Raw genomic sequence first — 18,612 nt, 5'->3', positions numbered from 1 at the left:
CTCTAGAGATCACCACACTACCCTCTAGAGATCACCCCACTACCCTCTAGAGATCACCACACTACCCCCTAGAGATCACCACACTACCCTCTAGAGATCACCACACTACCCTCTAGAGATCACCACACTACCCCCTAGAGATCACCACACTACCCTCTAGAGATCACCACACTACCCTCTAGAGATCACCCCACTACCCTCTAGAGATCACCACACTACCCTCTAGAGATCACCACTCAACCCTCTAGAGATCACCACACTACCCTCTAGAGATCACCCCACTACCCTATAGAGATCACCACACTACCCTCTAGAGATCACCACTCAACCCTCTAGAGATCACCACACTACCCTCTAGAGATCACCACACTACCCTCTAGAGATCACCACACTACCCTCTAGAGATCACCACACTACCCTCTAGAGATCACCACACTACCCTCTAGAGATCACCACACTACCCTCTAGAGATCACCACACTACCCCCTAGAGATCACCACACTACCCTCTAGAGATCACCACACTACCCCCTAGAGATCACCACACTACCCTCTAGAGATCACCAAACTACCCCCTAAATTAATTCAAAAACATTATTAGGTAGGCCCTATAAAGTCTGTTTTATTTTTTGCCTGATTCTATTGTGTTCTTTCCCAAATTCCGTTTTCTACTTGTAGTTTTTCTAGATTTCCGTTTTTCCCATTTTATTTAGGTTTCACTCTCAAAATCACACTTTTTAATAGAAAAACAACAACATTGTAAGTTCTAAGTCCCAAAAAATGCTTAAACTACATCCTGAGACCACTTGAAAAATCTGATCAATTTATATTTTTGGGTGAAGCTACCCTTTAATGACCACCTAACAAGAGGCGGTTGTTTAACAGTGTTTTTGTAATAGTAGAGTTTGCAAAACAAAAACCCACTGGATTTATGAAAATAATCATTATATCAGCTACTTTGTAGTTAACATTTAACAGAGAAGGTATTTGGGAAAGCCTTTCCATCTTTTAGAAGACGGTTTTCATTAGCATCATCGCTAACGGCGCACAAAATAAAGGAATGTGCCAGAAAACAATAATTTGGCTAAGTCGTGGATTGACTCATCGTGACCACCTATATTACGTGGGACGTGCAAATTCACGAGCATCATGCTCTCTCTCCGTCCTCCTTGTAAAGAAATTTGACTGCAACCAACCACATCGCACACAAATTGTACAGGGAGGCGGGACACACATCAGACTGAGTTTTCCTGTAATTGCTTGCTTTGTGACTGACAGGCACCTATCCTATCAATAGACTGCTAGAAGATGCATCTTGTTCATTCTAGCGGGAGAGGGCTCGACGGACTAGTGGATTGAAACTAGCTAATAGGATGTGGAAAAAGTAGCCAGCTGAAAATGAGTCTGTAGCCGGCTGATTAGCCGACGGTCGGGGCTAATGGAAAACACTGACTGTGTTATGACAGGACAACAGTGAATTACAAGATGTCCTACATCACTATGCTAGTATACCACCTGCAAACCGGAACAGAGCAAACCAGAACAGAAAAGAGCATTACAGACAAGAACAGAGCAGAACAGAGCAGAACAGAACAGAGCAGAACAGAGCAGAACAGAGCAGAACAGAACAGAGCAGAACAGAACAGAACAGAGCAGAACAGAACAGAGCAGAACAGAGCAGAACAGAACAGAGCAGAACAGAGCAGAACAGAACAGAGCAGAACAGAACAGAGCAGAGCAGAGCAGAACAGAACAGAGCAGAACAGAACAGAGGTGAACAGAGCAGAACAGAGGTGAACAGAGCAGAACAGAGCAGAACAGAACAGAACAGAGCAGAACAGAGCAGAACAGAACAGAACAGAACAGAGCAGAACAGATCAGAGCAGAGCAGAGCAGAACAGAACAGAGCAGAACAGAGCAGAACAGAGTAGAACAGAACAGAGCAGAACAGAGTAGAGCAGAACAGAGTAGAAGAGAGCAGAGCAGAACAGAGCAGAACAGAACAGAGCAGAACAGAGCAGAGCAGAACAGAGTAGAACAGAGCAGAGCAGAACAGAGCAGAGCAGAACAGAGTAGAACAGAACAGAGCAGAACAGAGCAGAACAGAACAGAGCAGAGCAGAACAGAGCAGAGCAGAACAGAGTAGAACAGAACAGAGCAGAGCAGAACGGAGCAGAACAGAAAAGAGCAGAACAGAGCAGAACAGAACAGAGCAGAACAGAGCAGAACAGAACAGAGCAGAACAGAGTAGAACATAACAGAGCAGAGCAGAGCAGAACAGAGCAGAACAGAGCAGAGCAGAACAGAGTAGAACAGAGCAGAACAGAACAGAGCAGAACAGAGCAGAGCAGAACAGAGTAGAACAGAGCAGAGCAGAACAGAGCAGAGCAGAACAGAGTAGAACAGAACAGAGCAGAACAGAGCAGAGCAGAACAGAGTAGAACAGAGCAGAGCAGAACAGAGCAGAGCAGAACAGAGTAGAACAGAACAGAGCAGAACAGAGCAGAGCAGAACAGAGCAGAACAGAGCAGAACAGAGCAGAACAGAGCAGAGCAGAACATTACAGAGCAGAACATAAAAGAGCAGAACAGAACAGAACAGAGCAGAACAGAACAGAACAGAGCAGAACAGAGCAGAGCAGAACAGAGCAGAACAGAACAGAGCAGAACAGAGCAGAACAGAGCAGAGCAGAACAGAACAGAACAGAGCAGAACATTACAGAGCAGAACAGAAAAGAGCAGAACAGAACAGAACAGAGCAGAACAGAGCAGAACAGAACAGAGCAGAACAGAACAGAACATTACAGAGCAGAACAGAACAGAGCAGAACAGAACAGAACAGAACAGAACAGTGAATGGTACTTATATTAACTAATGGCATGCTTCCCAAATGGCACTCTATTCCCTATTTAGTGCACTACTTTAGACCAGGGCTGGCACCCTATTCCCTATTTAGTGCACTACTTTTGACCAGACCAGTTGTGCACTAAATAGGGAATAGGGATAGATGCCCCAGTAAGTCAAGTGTGATCGGGGATTTCTATTGGAGAAGTATTTTTAGCCTATCTTCATACTGCACTGTCTTTGACACATTTTGGACTCTGATAGTCTGTCACGTTAAGCTTCTATTTACACTGTGTTTCTCTTAAAGTGTGTTGATGTGTTGATGTGCTGTGAGTGCATTTAGAGTGCAACTCTCCCTTGGGAAAGAGGTATTCTAACTTCAATGTGACTACATGGTTAAATAAAGAGTTATTCTAATATTAATGGGACTACAATGTTAAATAAAGGTTAAATAAAGAGGTCTTCTAACCTCATTGGGACTACATGGTTAAATAAAGAGTTATTCTAACTTCAATGTGACTACATGGTTAAATAAAGAGTTATTCTAACTTCAATGTGACTACATGGTTAAATAAAGAGGTCTTCTAACCTCATTGGGACTACATGGTTAAATAAAGAGGTATTCTAACCTCATTGGGACTACAGAGGTCTTGGGCAAATCAAATCAAATCAAATCAAATTTTATTAGTCACATACACATGGTTAGCAGATGTTAATGCGAGTGTAGCGAAATGCTTGTGCTTCTAGTTCCGACAATGCAGTAATAACCAACAAGTAATCTAACCTAACAATTCCACAACTACTACCTTATACACACACACAAGTGTAAAGGGATAAAGAATATGTACATAAAGATATATGAATGAGTGGTGGTACAGAACGGCATGGCAAGATGCAGTAGATGGTATAGAGTACGGTATATACATATGAGATGAGTACTGTAGGGTATGTAAACATAAAGTGGCATAGTTTAAAATGGCTAGTGGTACATGTATTACATAAAGATGGCAAGATGCAGTAGATGATATAGAGTACAGTATATACATATGAGATGGGTAATGTAGGGTATGTAAACATTATATTAAGTGGCATTGTTTAAAGTGGCTAGTGATACATTTTTACATAATTTCCATCAATTCCCATTTTTAAAGTGGCTGGAGTTGAGTCAGTATGTTGGCAGCGGCCGCTAAATGTTAGTGGTGGCTGTTTAACAGTCTGATGGCCTTGAGATAGAAGCTGTTTTTCAGTCTCTCGGTCCCTGCTTTGATGCACCTGTACTGACCTCGCCTTCTGGATGATAGCGGGGTGAACAGGCAGTGGCTTGGGTGGTTGTTGTCCTTGATGATCTTTATGGCCTTCCTGTGACATCGGGTGGTGTAGGTGTCCTGGAGGGCAGGTAGTTTGCCCCCGGTGGTGCGTTCTGCAGACCTCACTACCCTCTGGAGAGCCTTACGGTTGTGGGCGGAGCAGTTGCCGTACCAGGCGGTGATACAGCCCGACAGGATGCTCTCGATTGTGCATCTGTAGAAGTTTGTGAGTGCTTTTGGTGACAAGCCGAATTTCTTCAGCCTCCTGAGGTTGAAGAGGCGCTGCTGCGCCTTCTTCACAACGCTGTCTGTGTGGGTGGACCAATTCAGTTTGTCCGTGATGTGTACACCGAGGAACTTAAAACTTTCCACCTTCTCCACTACTGACCCGTCGATGTGGATAGGGGGGTGCTCCCTCTGCTGTTTCCTGAAGTCCACAATCATCTCCTTTGTTTTGTTGACGTTGAGTGTGAGGTTATTTTCCTGACACCACACTCCGAGGGCCCTCACCTCCTCCCTGTAGGCCGTCTCGTCGTTGTTGGTAATCAAGCCTACCACTGTAGTGTCATCCGCAAACTTGATGATTGAGTTGGAGGCGTGCATGGCCACGCAGTCGTGGGTGAACAGGGAGTACAGGAGAGGGCTCAGAACGCACCCTTGTGGGGCCCCAGTGTTGAGGATCAGCGGGGTGGAGATGTTGTTACCTACCCTCACCACCTGGGGGCGGCCCGTCAGGAAGTCCAGGACCCAGTTGCACAGGGCGGGGTCGAGACCCAGGGTCTCGAGCTTGATGACGAGTTTGGAGGGTACTATGGTGTTAAATGCTGAGCTGTAATCGATGAACAGCATTCTCACATGGGTATTCCTCTTGTCCAGATGGGTTAGGGCAGTGTGCAGTGTGGTTGCGATTGCGTCGTCTGTGGACCTATTGGGTCGGTAAGCAAATTGGAGTGGGTCTAGGGTGTCCGGTAGGGTGGAGGTGATATGGTCCTTGACTAGTCTCTCAAAGCACTTCATGATGACGGAAGTGAGTGCTACGGGGCGGTAGTCGTTTAGCTCAGTTACCTTAGCTTTCTTGGGAACAGGAACAATGGTGGCCCTCTTGAAGCATGTGGGAACAGCAGACTGGGATAAGGATTGATTGAATATGTCCGTAAACACACCAGCCAGCTGGTCTGCGCATGCTCTGAGGACGCGGCTGGGAATGCCGTCTGGGCCTGCAGCCTTGCGAGGGTTAACACGTTTAAATGTTTTACTCACCTCGGCTGCAGTGAAGGAGAGCCCGCAGGTTTTGGTAGGGGGCCGTGTCAGTGGCACTGTATTGTCCTCAAAGCGGGCAAAAAAGTTGTTTAGCCTGTCTGGGAGCAAGACATCCTGGTCCGCGACGGGGCTGGTTTTCTTTTTGTAATCCGTGATTGACTGTAGACCCTGCCACATACCTCTTGTGTCTGAGCTGTTGAATTGCGACTCGATTTTGTCTCTGTACTGGGACTTAGCCTGTTTGATTGGCGCCCCCCCCCTTGGGTTGTGCCGTGGCGGAGATCTTTGTGGGCTATACTCGGCCTTGTCTCAGGATGGTAAGTTGGTGGTTGAAGTTATCCCTCTAGTGGTGTGGGGGCTGTACTTAGGCAAAGTGGGTGGGGTTATATCCTTCCTGTTTGGCCCTGTCCGGGGGTATCATCGGATGGGGCCACAGTGTCTCCTGACCCTTCCTGTCTCAGCCTCCAGTATTTATGCTGCATTAGTTTATGTGTCGGGTTGGTTATATCTGGAGTATTCTGTCTTATCCGGTGTCCTGTGTGAATTTAAGTATGCTCTCTCTAATTCTCTCTTTCTCTCTTTCTTTCTCTCTCTCGGAGGACCTGAGCCCTAGGACCATGCCTCAGGACTACCTGGCATGATGACTCCTTGCTGTCCCCAGTCCACCTGGCCGTGCTGCTGCTCCAGTTTCAACTGTTCTGCCTGCGGCTATGGAACCCTGACCTGTTCACCGGACGTGCTACCTGTCCCAGACCTGCTGTTTTCAACTCTCTAGCGACAGCAGGAGCGGTAGAGATACTCTCAATGATCGGCTATGAAAAACCCAAATGACATTTACTCCTGAGGTGCTGACTTGCTGCACCCTCGATAACTACTGTGATTATTATTATTTTACCATGCTGGTCATTTATGAACATTTGAACATCTTGGCCATGTTCTGTTATAATCTCCACCCGGCACAGCCAGAAGAGGACTGGCCACCCCTCATAGCCTGGTTCCTCTCAAGGTTTCTTCCTAGGTTTTGGCCTTTAAAGGGAGTTTTTCCTAGCCACCGTGTTTCTACACCTACATTGCTTGCTGTTTGGGGTTTTAGGCTGGGTTTCTGTACAGCACTTTGAGATATCAGCTGATGTAAGAAGGGCTATATAAATACATTTGATATTATTTGATTTGACTGGGACTGCATGGTTAAATAAAGAGGTCTTCTAACCTCATTGGGACTACATGGTTAAATAAAGGTTAAATAAAGAGGTCTTCTAACCTCATTGGGACTACATGGTTAAATAAAGGTTAAATAAAGAGTTATTCTAACCTCATTGGGACTACATGGTTAAATAAAGAGGTCTTCTAACCTCATTGTGACTACAAGGTTAAATAAAGAGGTATTCTAACCTCATTGGGACTACAAGGTTAAATAAAGGTTAAATAAAGAGGTATTCTAACCTCATTGGGACTACATGGTTAAATAAAGAGGGCTTCTAACCTCATTGGGACTACAAGGTTAAATAAAGAGGTCTTCTAACCTCATTGGGACTACATGGTTAAATAAAGGTTAAATAAAGAGGTATTCTAACCTCATTGGGACTACAAGGTTAAATAAAGGTTAAATAAAGAGGTCTTCTAACCTCATTGGGACTACAAGGTTAAATAAAGAGGTCTTCTAACCTCATTGGGACTACAAGGTTAAATAAAGATGTCTTCTAACCTCATTGGGACTACAAGGTTAAATAAAGAGTTATTCTAACCTCATTGGGACTACAAGGTTAAATAAATAGGTATTCTAACCTCATTGGGACTACAAGGTTAAATAAAGAGGTCTTCTAACCTCATTGGGACTACAAGGTTAAATAAAGAGGTATTCTAACCTCATTGGGACTACAAGGTTAAATAAAGAGGTATTCTAACCTCATTGGGACTACATGGTTAAATAAAGGTTAAATAAAGAGGTAGTCTAACCTCATTGGGACTACATGGTTAAATAAAGGTTAAATAAAGAGTTATTCTAACCTCATTGGGACTACATGGTTAAATAAAGAGGTCTTCTAACCTCATTGTGACTACAAGGTTAAATAAAGAGGTATTCTAACCTCATTGGGACTACAAGGTTAAATAAAGAGGTATTCTAACCTCATTGGGACTACATGGTTAAATAAAGGTTAAATAAAGAGTTATTCTAACCTCATTGGGACTACATGGTTAAATAAAGAGGTCTTCTAACCTCATTGTGACTACAATGGTTAAATAAAGAGGTATTCTAACATCAATGGGACTACAATGTTAAATAAAGAGATCTTCTAACCTCATTGGGACTACACGGTTAAATAAAGAGGTATTCTAACCTCATTGGGACTACATGGTTAAATAAAGAGAGCTTCTAACCTCATTGGGACTACAAGGTTAAATAAAGAGGTCTTCTAACCTCATTGGGACTACAAGGTTAAATAAAGGTTAAATAAAGAGGTCTTCTAACCTCATTGGGACTACATGGTTAAATAAAGAGTTATTCTAACCTCATTGGGACTACATGGTTAAATAAAGAGGTATTCTAACCTCATTGGGACTACATGGTTAAATAAAGAGGTATTCTAACCTCATTGGGACTACATGGTTAAATAAAGAGGTCTTCTAACCTCATTGGGACTACAAGGTTAAATAAAGAGTTATTCTAACCTCATTGGGACTACAAGGTTAAATAAAGGTTAAATAAAGAGGTCTTCTAACCTCATTGGGACTACAAGGTTAAATAAAGGTTAAACAAAGCCCATAATGTTCTGTGTTCTGTGGCTGGTGTGTTAACTCTTGGATTCACCTGCTGCTTATCAACTAAATATCCCTCCGGGACAAAAACTGTTTAATTGGTTGACTGATTGCCATGAAAATAACGGTGATAACTCACACTGCACGTTGAGCACGACACTGTCGGTAATCCTCTCGTTGCGGTAGGTTACGATGCAGGTGAGTTTCTGTTTGTGTGTCTCTCTGCTCGGCACGACCACATAGTTGCTCCTGACGGTCACCGTGCCGTTGCTGTTCTGCGTCTCCTGGAACGTGGCCTCGCCCTTCAGCCGCGTGTCCCACTTGATCACGCTCTGAGGCTTCCCATTGGCCGAGAGGCATGTCGCCACGGTCATCTTACGCTTCTGGGGGCGGGCCACGATGGTAGGTGTGGTCAAGGTCATTCGGGTCAGAGGTCGCGCTGGAAGGAAGAGAGAGAATAAATGTAAATAAACAAACAAATAAATATCCTCAAGTTACTAAAATGGTTTATCAACATCTCAATGCCAGTGCCCTTCATTAAAACATTGTAGCTTTACCTGTGAAGTAAATGGTTTGTGTGTATTTTTCTTTCAAGATAATTCCCCTTTAGGTGTTTAATGATTTATATTTCAATTCAACGTTAATCTTCAGATTGACTGATATCTCTCTATTTAATTATTCTACTTCACTTCAACATTAATCTTCAGATTGACTGATATATTTCTATTTGAAGTTAATGAATCTGAGGTGGAGGGAGGAAAGGTCTTGTGGTGATTTGAATGAAAAGAGGATCTGTTTTCCCCCCGTCCCTGACGTGCTAAACGGATCTGTTTTCCCCCCGTCCCTGACGTGCTAAAAGGATCTGTTTTCCCCCCGTCCCTGACGTGCTAAACGGATCTGTTTTCCCCCCGTCCCTGACATGCTAAAAGGATCTGTTTTCCCCGTCCCTGACGTGCTAAACGGATCTGTTTTCCCCCCGTCCCTGACGTGCTAAAAGGATCTGTTTTCCCCCCGTCCCTGACGTGCTAAACGGATCTGTTTTCCCCCCGTCCCTGACGTGCTAAAAGGATCTGTTTTCCCCGTCCCTGACGTGCTAAAATGATCTGTTTTCCCCCGTCCCTGACGTGCTAAAAGGATCTGTTTCCCCCCGTCTCTGACGTGCTAAAAGGAACTGTTTTCCCCCCGTCCCTGACGTGCTAAAAGGATCTGTTTTCCCCCCGTCCCTGACGTGCTAAACGGATCTGTTTTCCCCCGTCCCTGACGTGCTAAAAGGATCTGTTTTCCCCCCGTCCCTGACGTGCTAAAAGGAACTGTTTTCCCCCCGTCCCTGACGTGCTAAAAGGATCTGTTTTCCCCCGTCCCTGACGTGCTAAAAGGATCTGTTTTCCCCCCGTCCCTGACGTGCTAAAAGGATCTGTTTTCCCCCCGTCCCTGACGTGCTAAAAGGATCTGTTTTCCCCCCGTCCCTGACGTGCTAAAAGGATCTGTTTTCCCCCGTCCCTGACGTGCTAAAAGGATCTGTTTTCCCCCGTCCCTGACGTGCTAAAAGGATCTGTTTTCCCCCCGTCCCTGACGTGCTAAAAGGATCTGTTTTCCCCCCGTCCCTGACGTGCTAAAAGGATCTGTTTTCCCCCCGTCCCTGACGTGCTAAAAGGATCTGTTTTCCCCCGTCCCTGACGTGCTAAAAGGAACTGTTTTCCCCCCGTCCCTGACGTGCTAAAAGGATCCGTTTTCCCCCCGTCCCTGACGTGCTAAAAGGATATGTTTTCCCCCCGTCCCTGACGTGCTAAAAGGATCTGTTTCCCCCCGTCCCTGACGTGCTAAAAGGATCTGTTTCCCCCCGTCCCTGACGTGCTAAAAGGATCTGTTTCCCCCCGTCCCTGACGTGCTAAAAGGATCTGTTTTCCCCCCGTCCCTGACGTGCTAAAAGGATCTGTTTCCCCCCGTCCCTGACGTGCTAAAAGGATCTGTTTCCCCCCGTCCCTGACGTGCTAAAAGGATCTGTTTCCCCCCGTCCCTGACGTGCTAAAAGGAACTGTTTCCCCCCGTCCCTGACGTGCTAAAAGGATCTGTTTCCCCCCGTCCCTGACGTGCTAAAAGGATCTGTTTTCCCCCCGTCCCTGACGTGCTAAAAGGATCTGTTTTCCCCCCGTCCCTGACGTGCTAAAAGGATCTGTTTTCCCCCCGTCCCTGACGTGCTAAAAGGAACTGTTTTCCCCCCGTCCCTGACGTGCTAAAAGGATCTGTTTTCCCCCCGTCCCTGACGTGCTAAAAGGATCTGTTTTTCCCCCGTCCCTGACGTGCTAAAAGGATCTGTTTTCCCCCCGTCCCTGACGTGCTAAAAGGATCTGTTTTCCCCCCGTCCCTGACGTGCTAAAAGGAACTGTTTCCCCCCGTCCCTGACGTGCTAAAAGGAACTGTTTTCCCCCGTCCCTGACGTGCTAAAAGGATCTGTTTTCCCCCCGTCCCTGACGTGCTAAAAGGATCTGTTTTCCCCCCGTCCCTGACGTGCTAAAAGGAACTGTTTTCCCCCCGTCCCCGACGTGCTAAAAGGATCTGTTTTCCCCCCGTCCCCGACGTGCTAAAAGGATCTGTTTCCCCCCGTCCCTGACGTGCTAAAAGGATCTGTTTCCCCCCGTCCCTGACGTGCTAAAAGGATCTGTTTCCCCCCGTCCCTGACGTGCTAAAAGGATCTGTTTTCCCCCCGTCCCTGACGTGCTAAAAGGATCTGTTTCCCCCCGTCCCTGACGTGCTAAAAGGATCTGTTTCCCCCCGTCCCTGACGTGCTAAAAGGATCTGTTTCCCCCCGTCCCTGACGTGCTAAAAGGAACTGTTTCCCCCCGTCCCTGACGTGCTAAAAGGATCTGTTTCCCCCCGTCCCTGACGTGCTAAAAGGATCTGTTTTCCCCCCGTCCCTGACGTGCTAAAAGGATCTGTTTTCCCCCCGTCCCTGACGTGCTAAAAGGATCTGTTTTCCCCCCGTCCCTGACGTGCTAAAAGGATCTGTTTTCCCCCCGTCCCTGACGTGCTAAAAGGATCTGTTTTCCCCCCGTCCCTGACGTGCTAAAAGGATCTGTTTTTCCCCCGTCCCTGACGTGCTAAAAGTCAAACCCAGCTGTCAAGAATCTTCAACAGATGCAGAAGTCTCTTGCATTTCCAAAGGCACAAAGTGTTCCAATTGAAATCCTTTGAGGGCTGCCAATTAGCAATTTACTGCTGTGATATCAAAAGGCAGGTTCAGGTAAGCAAGAGAGAATGCTGAATCAAACAACTGCAGGTCTAGATCAGATATGAATAGAAAGCTATGATATGAATAGCAGCGTTGTGCAGAGCTGCAGATAGCTATGATATGAAGGGGCCTCTTTGAACACTGTCAGTCGGTTATTGTCACATAGGTTTCCTGGAATTCACTGATTGTCAGCTGACAAAACACACACACACACACACACACACACACACACACACACACACACACACACACACACACACACACACACACACACACACACACACACACACACACACACACACACACACACACTCACCGCAGGCACCCAATCCAACCAGGGCCCTGTGGTCCCTGGTCAAAAGTAGTGCACTTTATTATACTATATATAGGGATTATGTTTCCATTTTGTAAACATACAAGATGGGGGCTTGGAGATGACAAGGCTGATGGAGGTACAGGGACTGGTCACTACTTAAGACAAGGCTGATGGAGGTACAGGGACTGGTCACTACTTAAGACAAGGCTGATGGAGCTACAGGGACTGGTCACTACTTAAGACAAGGCTGATGAAGTTACAGGGACTGGTCACTACTTAAGACAAGGCTGATGGAGATACAGGTACTGGCCACTACTTAAGACAAGGCTGATGAAGTTACAGGGACTGGTCACTACTTAAGACAAGGCTGATGGAGATACAGGGACTGGTCACTACTTAAGACAAGGCTGATGGATATACAGGGACTGGTCACTACTTAAGACAATGCTGATGTAGCTACAGGGACTGGTCACTACTTAAGACAAGGCTGATGGAGATACAGGGACTGGTCACTACTTAAGACAAGGCTGATGGAGATACAGGGACTGGTCACTACTTAAGACAAGGCTGATGGAGATACAGGGACTGGTCACTACTTAAGACAAGGCTGATGGAGATACAGGGACTGGTCACTACTTAAGACAAGGCTGATGGAGATACAGGGACTGGTCACTACTTAAGACAAGGCTGATGGAGATACAGGGACTGGTCACTACTTAAGACAAGGCTGATGGAGATACAGGGACTGGTCACTACTTAAGACAAGGCTGATGGAGATACAGGGACTGGTCACTACTTAAGACAAGGCTGATGGAGCTACAGGGACTGGTCACTACTTAAGACAAGTGTTTTTTCATTGCCGGGGCTTAACGGAAAACACACCAACTCTCTACTGCTAATTACAGCTATAATCAGAGGAGAGACAGAACAACATTTACAAAGCTGTGCTCTCTCTGTAGAGTTTCTCTCTTTCTCTCTCTGTAGAGTCTCTCTCTCTGCAGAGTCTCTCTCTCTGTAGAGTCTCTCTCTCTGTAGAGTCTCTCTCTCTGTAGAGTCTATCTCTCTCTGTAAAGTCTCTCTCTCTGTAGAGTCTCTCTCTCTGTAAAGTCTCTCTCTCTGTAGAGTCTCTCTCTCTGTAGAGTCGCTCTCTCTCTGTAGAGTCTCTCTCTCTGTAGAGTCTCTCTCTCTGTAAAGGCTCTCTCTCTCTGTAGAGTCTCTCTCTCTGTAAAGTCTCTCTCTCTGTAAAGTCTCTCTCTCTGTAGAGTCTCTCTCTCTGTAGAGTATCTCTCTCTCTGTAGAGTTGATCTCTCTGTAGTCTCTCTCTCTGTAGAGTCTCTCTCTCTGTAGTCTCTCTCTCTGTAGAGTTGATCTCTGTAGAGTCTCTCTCTCTGTAGAGTCGCTCTCTCTCTGTAGAGTCTCTCTCTCTGTAGAGTCTCTCTCTCTGTAAAGGCTCTCTCTCTCTGTAGAGTCTCTCTCTGTAAAGTCTCTCTCTCTGTAAAGTCTCTCTCTCTGTAGAGTCTCTCTCTCTGTAGAGTATCTCTCTCTCTGTAGAGTTGATCTCTCTGTAGAGTCTCTCTCTCTGTAGAGTCTCTCTCTCTGTAGTCTCTCTCTCTGTAAAGGCTCTCTCTCTCTGTAGAGTCTCTCTCTCTGTAGAGTCTCTCTCTCTGTAGAGTATATCTCTCTCTCTGTAGAGTTGATCTCTCTGTAGTCTCTCTCTCTGTAGAGTCTCTCTCTCTGTAAAGTCTCTCTCTCTGTAGAGTATCTCTCTCTGTAGAGTCTATCTCTCTGTAGAGTCTCTCTCTCTCTGTAGAGTTGATCTCTGTAGAGTATCTCTCTCTGTAGAGTCTCTCTCTCTGTAGAGTCTCTCTCTCTGTAAAGTCTCTCTCTCTGTAGAGTCTCTCTCTCTGTAGTCTCTCTCTCTGTAAAGGCTCTCTCTCTCTGTAGAGTCTCTCTCTCTGTAGAGTATCTCTCTCTCTGTAGAGTCTCTCTCTCTGTAGTCTCTCTCTCTGTAGAGTCTCTCTCTCTGTAAAGTCTCTCTCTCTGTAGAGTATCTCTCTCTGTAGAGTCTATCTCTCTGTAGAGTCTCTCTCTCTCTGTAGAGTTGATCTCTGTAGAGTATCTCTCTCTGTAGAGTCTCTCTCTCTGTAGAGTCTCTCTCTCTGTAAAGTCTCTCTCTCTGTAGAGTCTCTCTCTCTGTAGTCTCTCTCTCTGTAAAGGCTCTCTCTCTCTGTAGAGTCTATCTCTCTCTGTAAAGTCTCTCTCTCTGTAGAGTCTCTCTCTCTGTAGAGTATCTCTCTCTCTGTAGAGTTGATCTCTCTGTAGAGTCTCTCTCTCTGTAGAGTCTCTCTCTCTGTAAAGTCTCTCTCTCTGTAGAGTCTCTCTATCTGTAAAGTCTCTCTCTCTGTAGAGTCTCTCTATCTGTAGAGTCTCTCTCTCTCTGCAGAGTCTCTCTCACTGCTTCTCACTCTGTCCCAAACAATGGGATTACTCCATCTACAGAAAGGCATCCGGGGCAGAAGCATGCATACTAAATGGGTTTATTGATTTCTCTTTCAGCAGCTCGTATATTTATTTATTTCTACGTTCTCTGGTTGCATGAAAGCAATATGTCTGTGTGCTTTTTGACTGAGTTCCTTCTGGGGTAATCTATATGAATAGAACATATCACATCTCCGACACGTTCACAGAAACACAGCCTGGCTGAGTGAGATGCCATGTTTTCCAAGGTTACAGCCCTGAGTGACCTTATAAATGCACACTACATCATCCACAGTCGAAAGGTCTTTCTTTAGGCAGTGCTTCTTTATCATCTATCTTTTCAAATTACAGCCATTATCTGACATTGTCATTATCTCACATTGACATTATCTCACATTGTCATTATCTCACATTGTCATTATCTCACATTGCCGTTATCTCACATTGCTGTTATCTCACATTGCAATTATCTCACATTGCAATTATCTCACATTGCAATTATCTCAAGTTCTTACCAAAGATAATGATGTTTATATTGTGTTATCTAGTCCTTACCAAACACAGTGATGTTTATATTGTGTTATCTAGTCCTTACCAAACACAGTGATGTTTATATTGTGTTATCTAGTCCTTACCTAACACAGTGATGTTTATATTGTGTTAACTAGTCCTTACCAAACACAGTGATGTTTATATTGTGTTATCTAGTCCTTACCTAACACAGTGATGTTTATATTGTGTTAACTAGTCCTTACCAAACACAGTGATGTTTATATTGTGTTATCTAGTCCTTACCTAACACAGTGATGTTTATATTGTGTTAACTAGTCCTTACCTAACACAGTGATGTTTATATTGTGTTATCTAGTCCTTACCTAACACAGTGATGTTTATATTGTGTTAACTAGTCCTTACCAAACACAGTGATGTTTATATTGTGTTATCTAGTCCTTACCTAACACAGTGATGTTTATATTGTGTTATCTAGTCCTTACCTAACACAGTGATGTTTATATTGTGTTAACTAGTCCTTACCAAACACAGTGATGTTTATATTGTGTTATCTAGTCCTTACCTAACACAGTGATGTTTATATTGTGTTATCTAGTCCTTACCAAACACAGTGATGTTTATATTGTGTTATCTAGTCCTTACCTAACACAGTGATGTTTATATTGTGTTATCTAGTCCTTACCTAACACAGTGATGTTTATATTGTGTTATCTAGTCCTTACCAAACACAGTGATGTTTATATTGTGTTAACTAGTCCTTACTTACCTAACACAGTGATGTTTATATTGTGTTAACTAGTCCTTAACTAACACAGTGATGTTTATATTGTGTTATCTAGTCCTTACCAAACACAGTGATGTTTATATTGTGTTAACTAGTCCTTACCTAACACAGTGATGTTTATATTGTGTTAACTAGTCCTTACCTAACACAGTGATGTTTATATTGTGTTAACTAGTCCTTACCAAACACAGTGATGTTTATATTGTGTTATCTAGTCCTTACCTAACACAGTGATGTTTATATTGTGTTAACTAGTCCTTACCTAACACAGTGATGTTTATATTGTGTTATCTAGTCCTTACCTAACACAGTGATGTTTATATTGTGTTAACTAGTCCTTACCAAACACAGTGATGTTTATATTGTGTTATCTAGTCCTTACCTAACACAGTGATGTTTATATTGTGTTAACTAGTCCTTACCAAACACAGTGATGTTTATATTGTGTTATCTAGTCCTTACCTAACACAGTGATGTTTATATTGTGTTATCTAGTCCTTACCAAACACAGTGATGTTTATATTGTGTTAACTAGTCCTTACTTACCTAACACAGTGATGTTTATATTGTGTTAACTAGTCCTTAACTAACACAGTGATGTTTATATTGTGTTAACTAGTCCTTACCTAACACAGTGATGTTTATATTGTGTTAACTAGTCCTTACCAAACACAGTGATGTTTATATTGTGTTATCTAGTCCTTACCTAACACAGTGATGTTTATATTGTGTTAACTAGTCCTTACCTAACACAGTGATGTTTATATTGTGTTATCTAGTCCTTACCTAACACAGTGATGTTTATATTGTGTTATCTAGTCCTTACCTAACACAGTGATGTTTATATTGTGTTAACTAGTCCTTACCTAACACAGTGATGTTTATATTGTGTTATCTAGTCCTTACCTAACACAGTGATGTTTATATTGTGTTAACTAGTCCTTACCAAACACAGTGATGTTTATATTGTGTTATCTAGTCCTTACCTAACACAGTGATGTTTATATTGTGTTAACTAGTCCTTACCAAACACAGTGATGTTTATATTGTGTTATCTAGTCCTTACCTAACACAGTGATGTTTATATTGTGTTAACTAGTCCTTACCAAACACAGTGATGTTTATATTGTGTTATCTAGTCCTTACCTAACACAGTGATGTTTATATTGTGTTATCTAGTCCTTACCAAACACAGTGATGTTTATATTGTGTTAACTAGTCCTTACCTAACACAGTGATGTTTATATTGTGTTATCTAGTCCTTACCTAACACAGTGATGTTTATATTGTGTTATCTAGTCCTTACCAAACACAGTGATGTTTATATTGTGTTATCTAGTCCTTACCTAACACAGTGATGTTTATATTGTGTTATCTAGTCCTTACCAAACACAGTGATGTTTATATTTTGTTATCTAGTCCTTACCTAACACAGTGATGTTTATATTGTGTTATCTAGTCCTTACCTAACACAGTGAGGTTTATATTTTGTTATCTAGTCCTTACCTAACACAGTGATGTTTATATTGTGTTATCTAGTCCTTACCTAACACAGTGATGTTTATATTGTGTTATCTAGTCCTTACCTAACACAGTGATGTTTATATTTTGTTATCTAGTCCTTACCTAACACAGTGATGTTTATATTGTGTTAACTAGTCCTTACCAAACACAGTGATGTTTATATTGTGTTAACTAGTCCTTACCTAACACAGTGATGTTTATATTGTGTTAACTAGTCCTTACCTAACACAGTGATGTTTATATTGTGTTATCTAGTCCTTACCTAACACAGTGATGTTTATATTGTGTTAACTAGTCCTTACCTAACACAGTGATGTTTATATTGTGTTAACTAGTCCTTACCTAACACAGTGATGTTTATATTGTGTTATCTAGTCCTTACCTACACAGTGATGTTTATATTGTGTTAACTAGTCCTTACCTAACACAGTGATGTTTATATTGTGTTATCTAGTCCTTACCAAACACAGTGATGTTTATATTGTGTTAACTAGTCCTTACCTAACACAGTGATGTTTATATTGTGTTAACTAGTCCTTACCTAACACAGTGATGTTTATATTGTGTTAACTAGTCCTTACCTAACACAGTGATGTTTATATTGTGTTAACTAGTCCTTACCTAACACAGTGATGTTTATATTGTGTTAACTAGTCCTTACCTAACACAGTGATGTTTATATTGTGTTATCTAGTCCTTACCAAACACAGTGATGTTTATATTGTGTTAACTAGTCCTTACCTAACACAGTGATGTTTATATTGTGTTAACTAGTCCTTACCTAACACAGTGATGTTTATATTGTGTTATCTAGTCCTTACCTAACACAGTGATGTTTATATTGTGTTAACTAGTCCTTACCTAACACAGTGATGTTTATATTGTGTTATCTAGTCCTTACCAAACACAGTGATGTTTATATTGTGTTATCTAGTCCTTACCTAACACAGTGATGTTTATATTGTGTTAACTAGTCCTTACCTAACACAGTGATGTTTATATTGTGTTATCTAGTCCTTACCTAACACAGTGATGTTTATATTGTGTTAACTAGTCCTTACCAAACACAGTGATGTTTATATTGTGTTAACTAGTCCTTACCTAACACAGTGATGTTTATATTGTGTTAACTAGTCCTTACCTAACACAGTGATGTTTATATTGTGTTATCTAGTCCTTACCTAACACAGTGATGTTTATATTGTGTTATCTAGTCCTTACCAAACACAGTGATGTTTATATTGTGTTATCTAGTCCTTACCAAACACAGTGATGTTTATATTGTGTTATCTAGTCCTTACCTAACACAGTGATGTTTATATTGTGTTAACTAGTCCTTACCTAACACAGTGATGTTTATATTGTGTTAACTAGTCCTTACCTAACACAGTGATGTTTATATTGTGTTAACTAGTCCTTACCAAACACAGTGATGTTTATATTGTGTTAACTAGTCCTTACCTAACACAGTGATGTTTATATTGTGTTAACTAGTCCTTACCTAACACAGTGATGTTTATATTGTGTTATCTAGTCCTTACCTAACACAGTGATGTTTATATTGTGTTAACTAGTCCTTACCTAACACAGTGATGTTTATAT

The 18,612-nt window shown here is 42.8% G+C and overlaps 1 protein-coding gene across 4 annotated transcripts in view; it reads right to left on the bottom strand.

Moving 5' to 3' along the window:
* The window catches only part of LOC139549546 (nectin 1b-like), a 735,897-nt gene that overhangs the window by 450,980 nt on the left and 266,305 nt on the right, over positions 1–18,612 (bottom strand). For all 4 annotated transcript variants that reach the window (XM_071360154.1, XM_071360156.1, XM_071360157.1 and 1 more), the window contains exon 3: positions 8,306–8,605. In XM_071360154.1, coding sequence (XP_071216255.1) covers positions 8,306–8,605 — 300 coding nt within the window. The remainder of the gene's footprint in view (positions 1–8,305; positions 8,606–18,612) is intronic.

Source organism: Salvelinus alpinus, chromosome 22 (assembly GCF_045679555.1).
Source record: "Salvelinus alpinus chromosome 22, SLU_Salpinus.1, whole genome shotgun sequence".
NCBI classification, from domain to species: Eukaryota; Metazoa; Chordata; class Actinopteri; order Salmoniformes; family Salmonidae; genus Salvelinus; species Salvelinus alpinus.
This window is presented reverse-complemented; position numbering and strand designations above follow the sequence as displayed.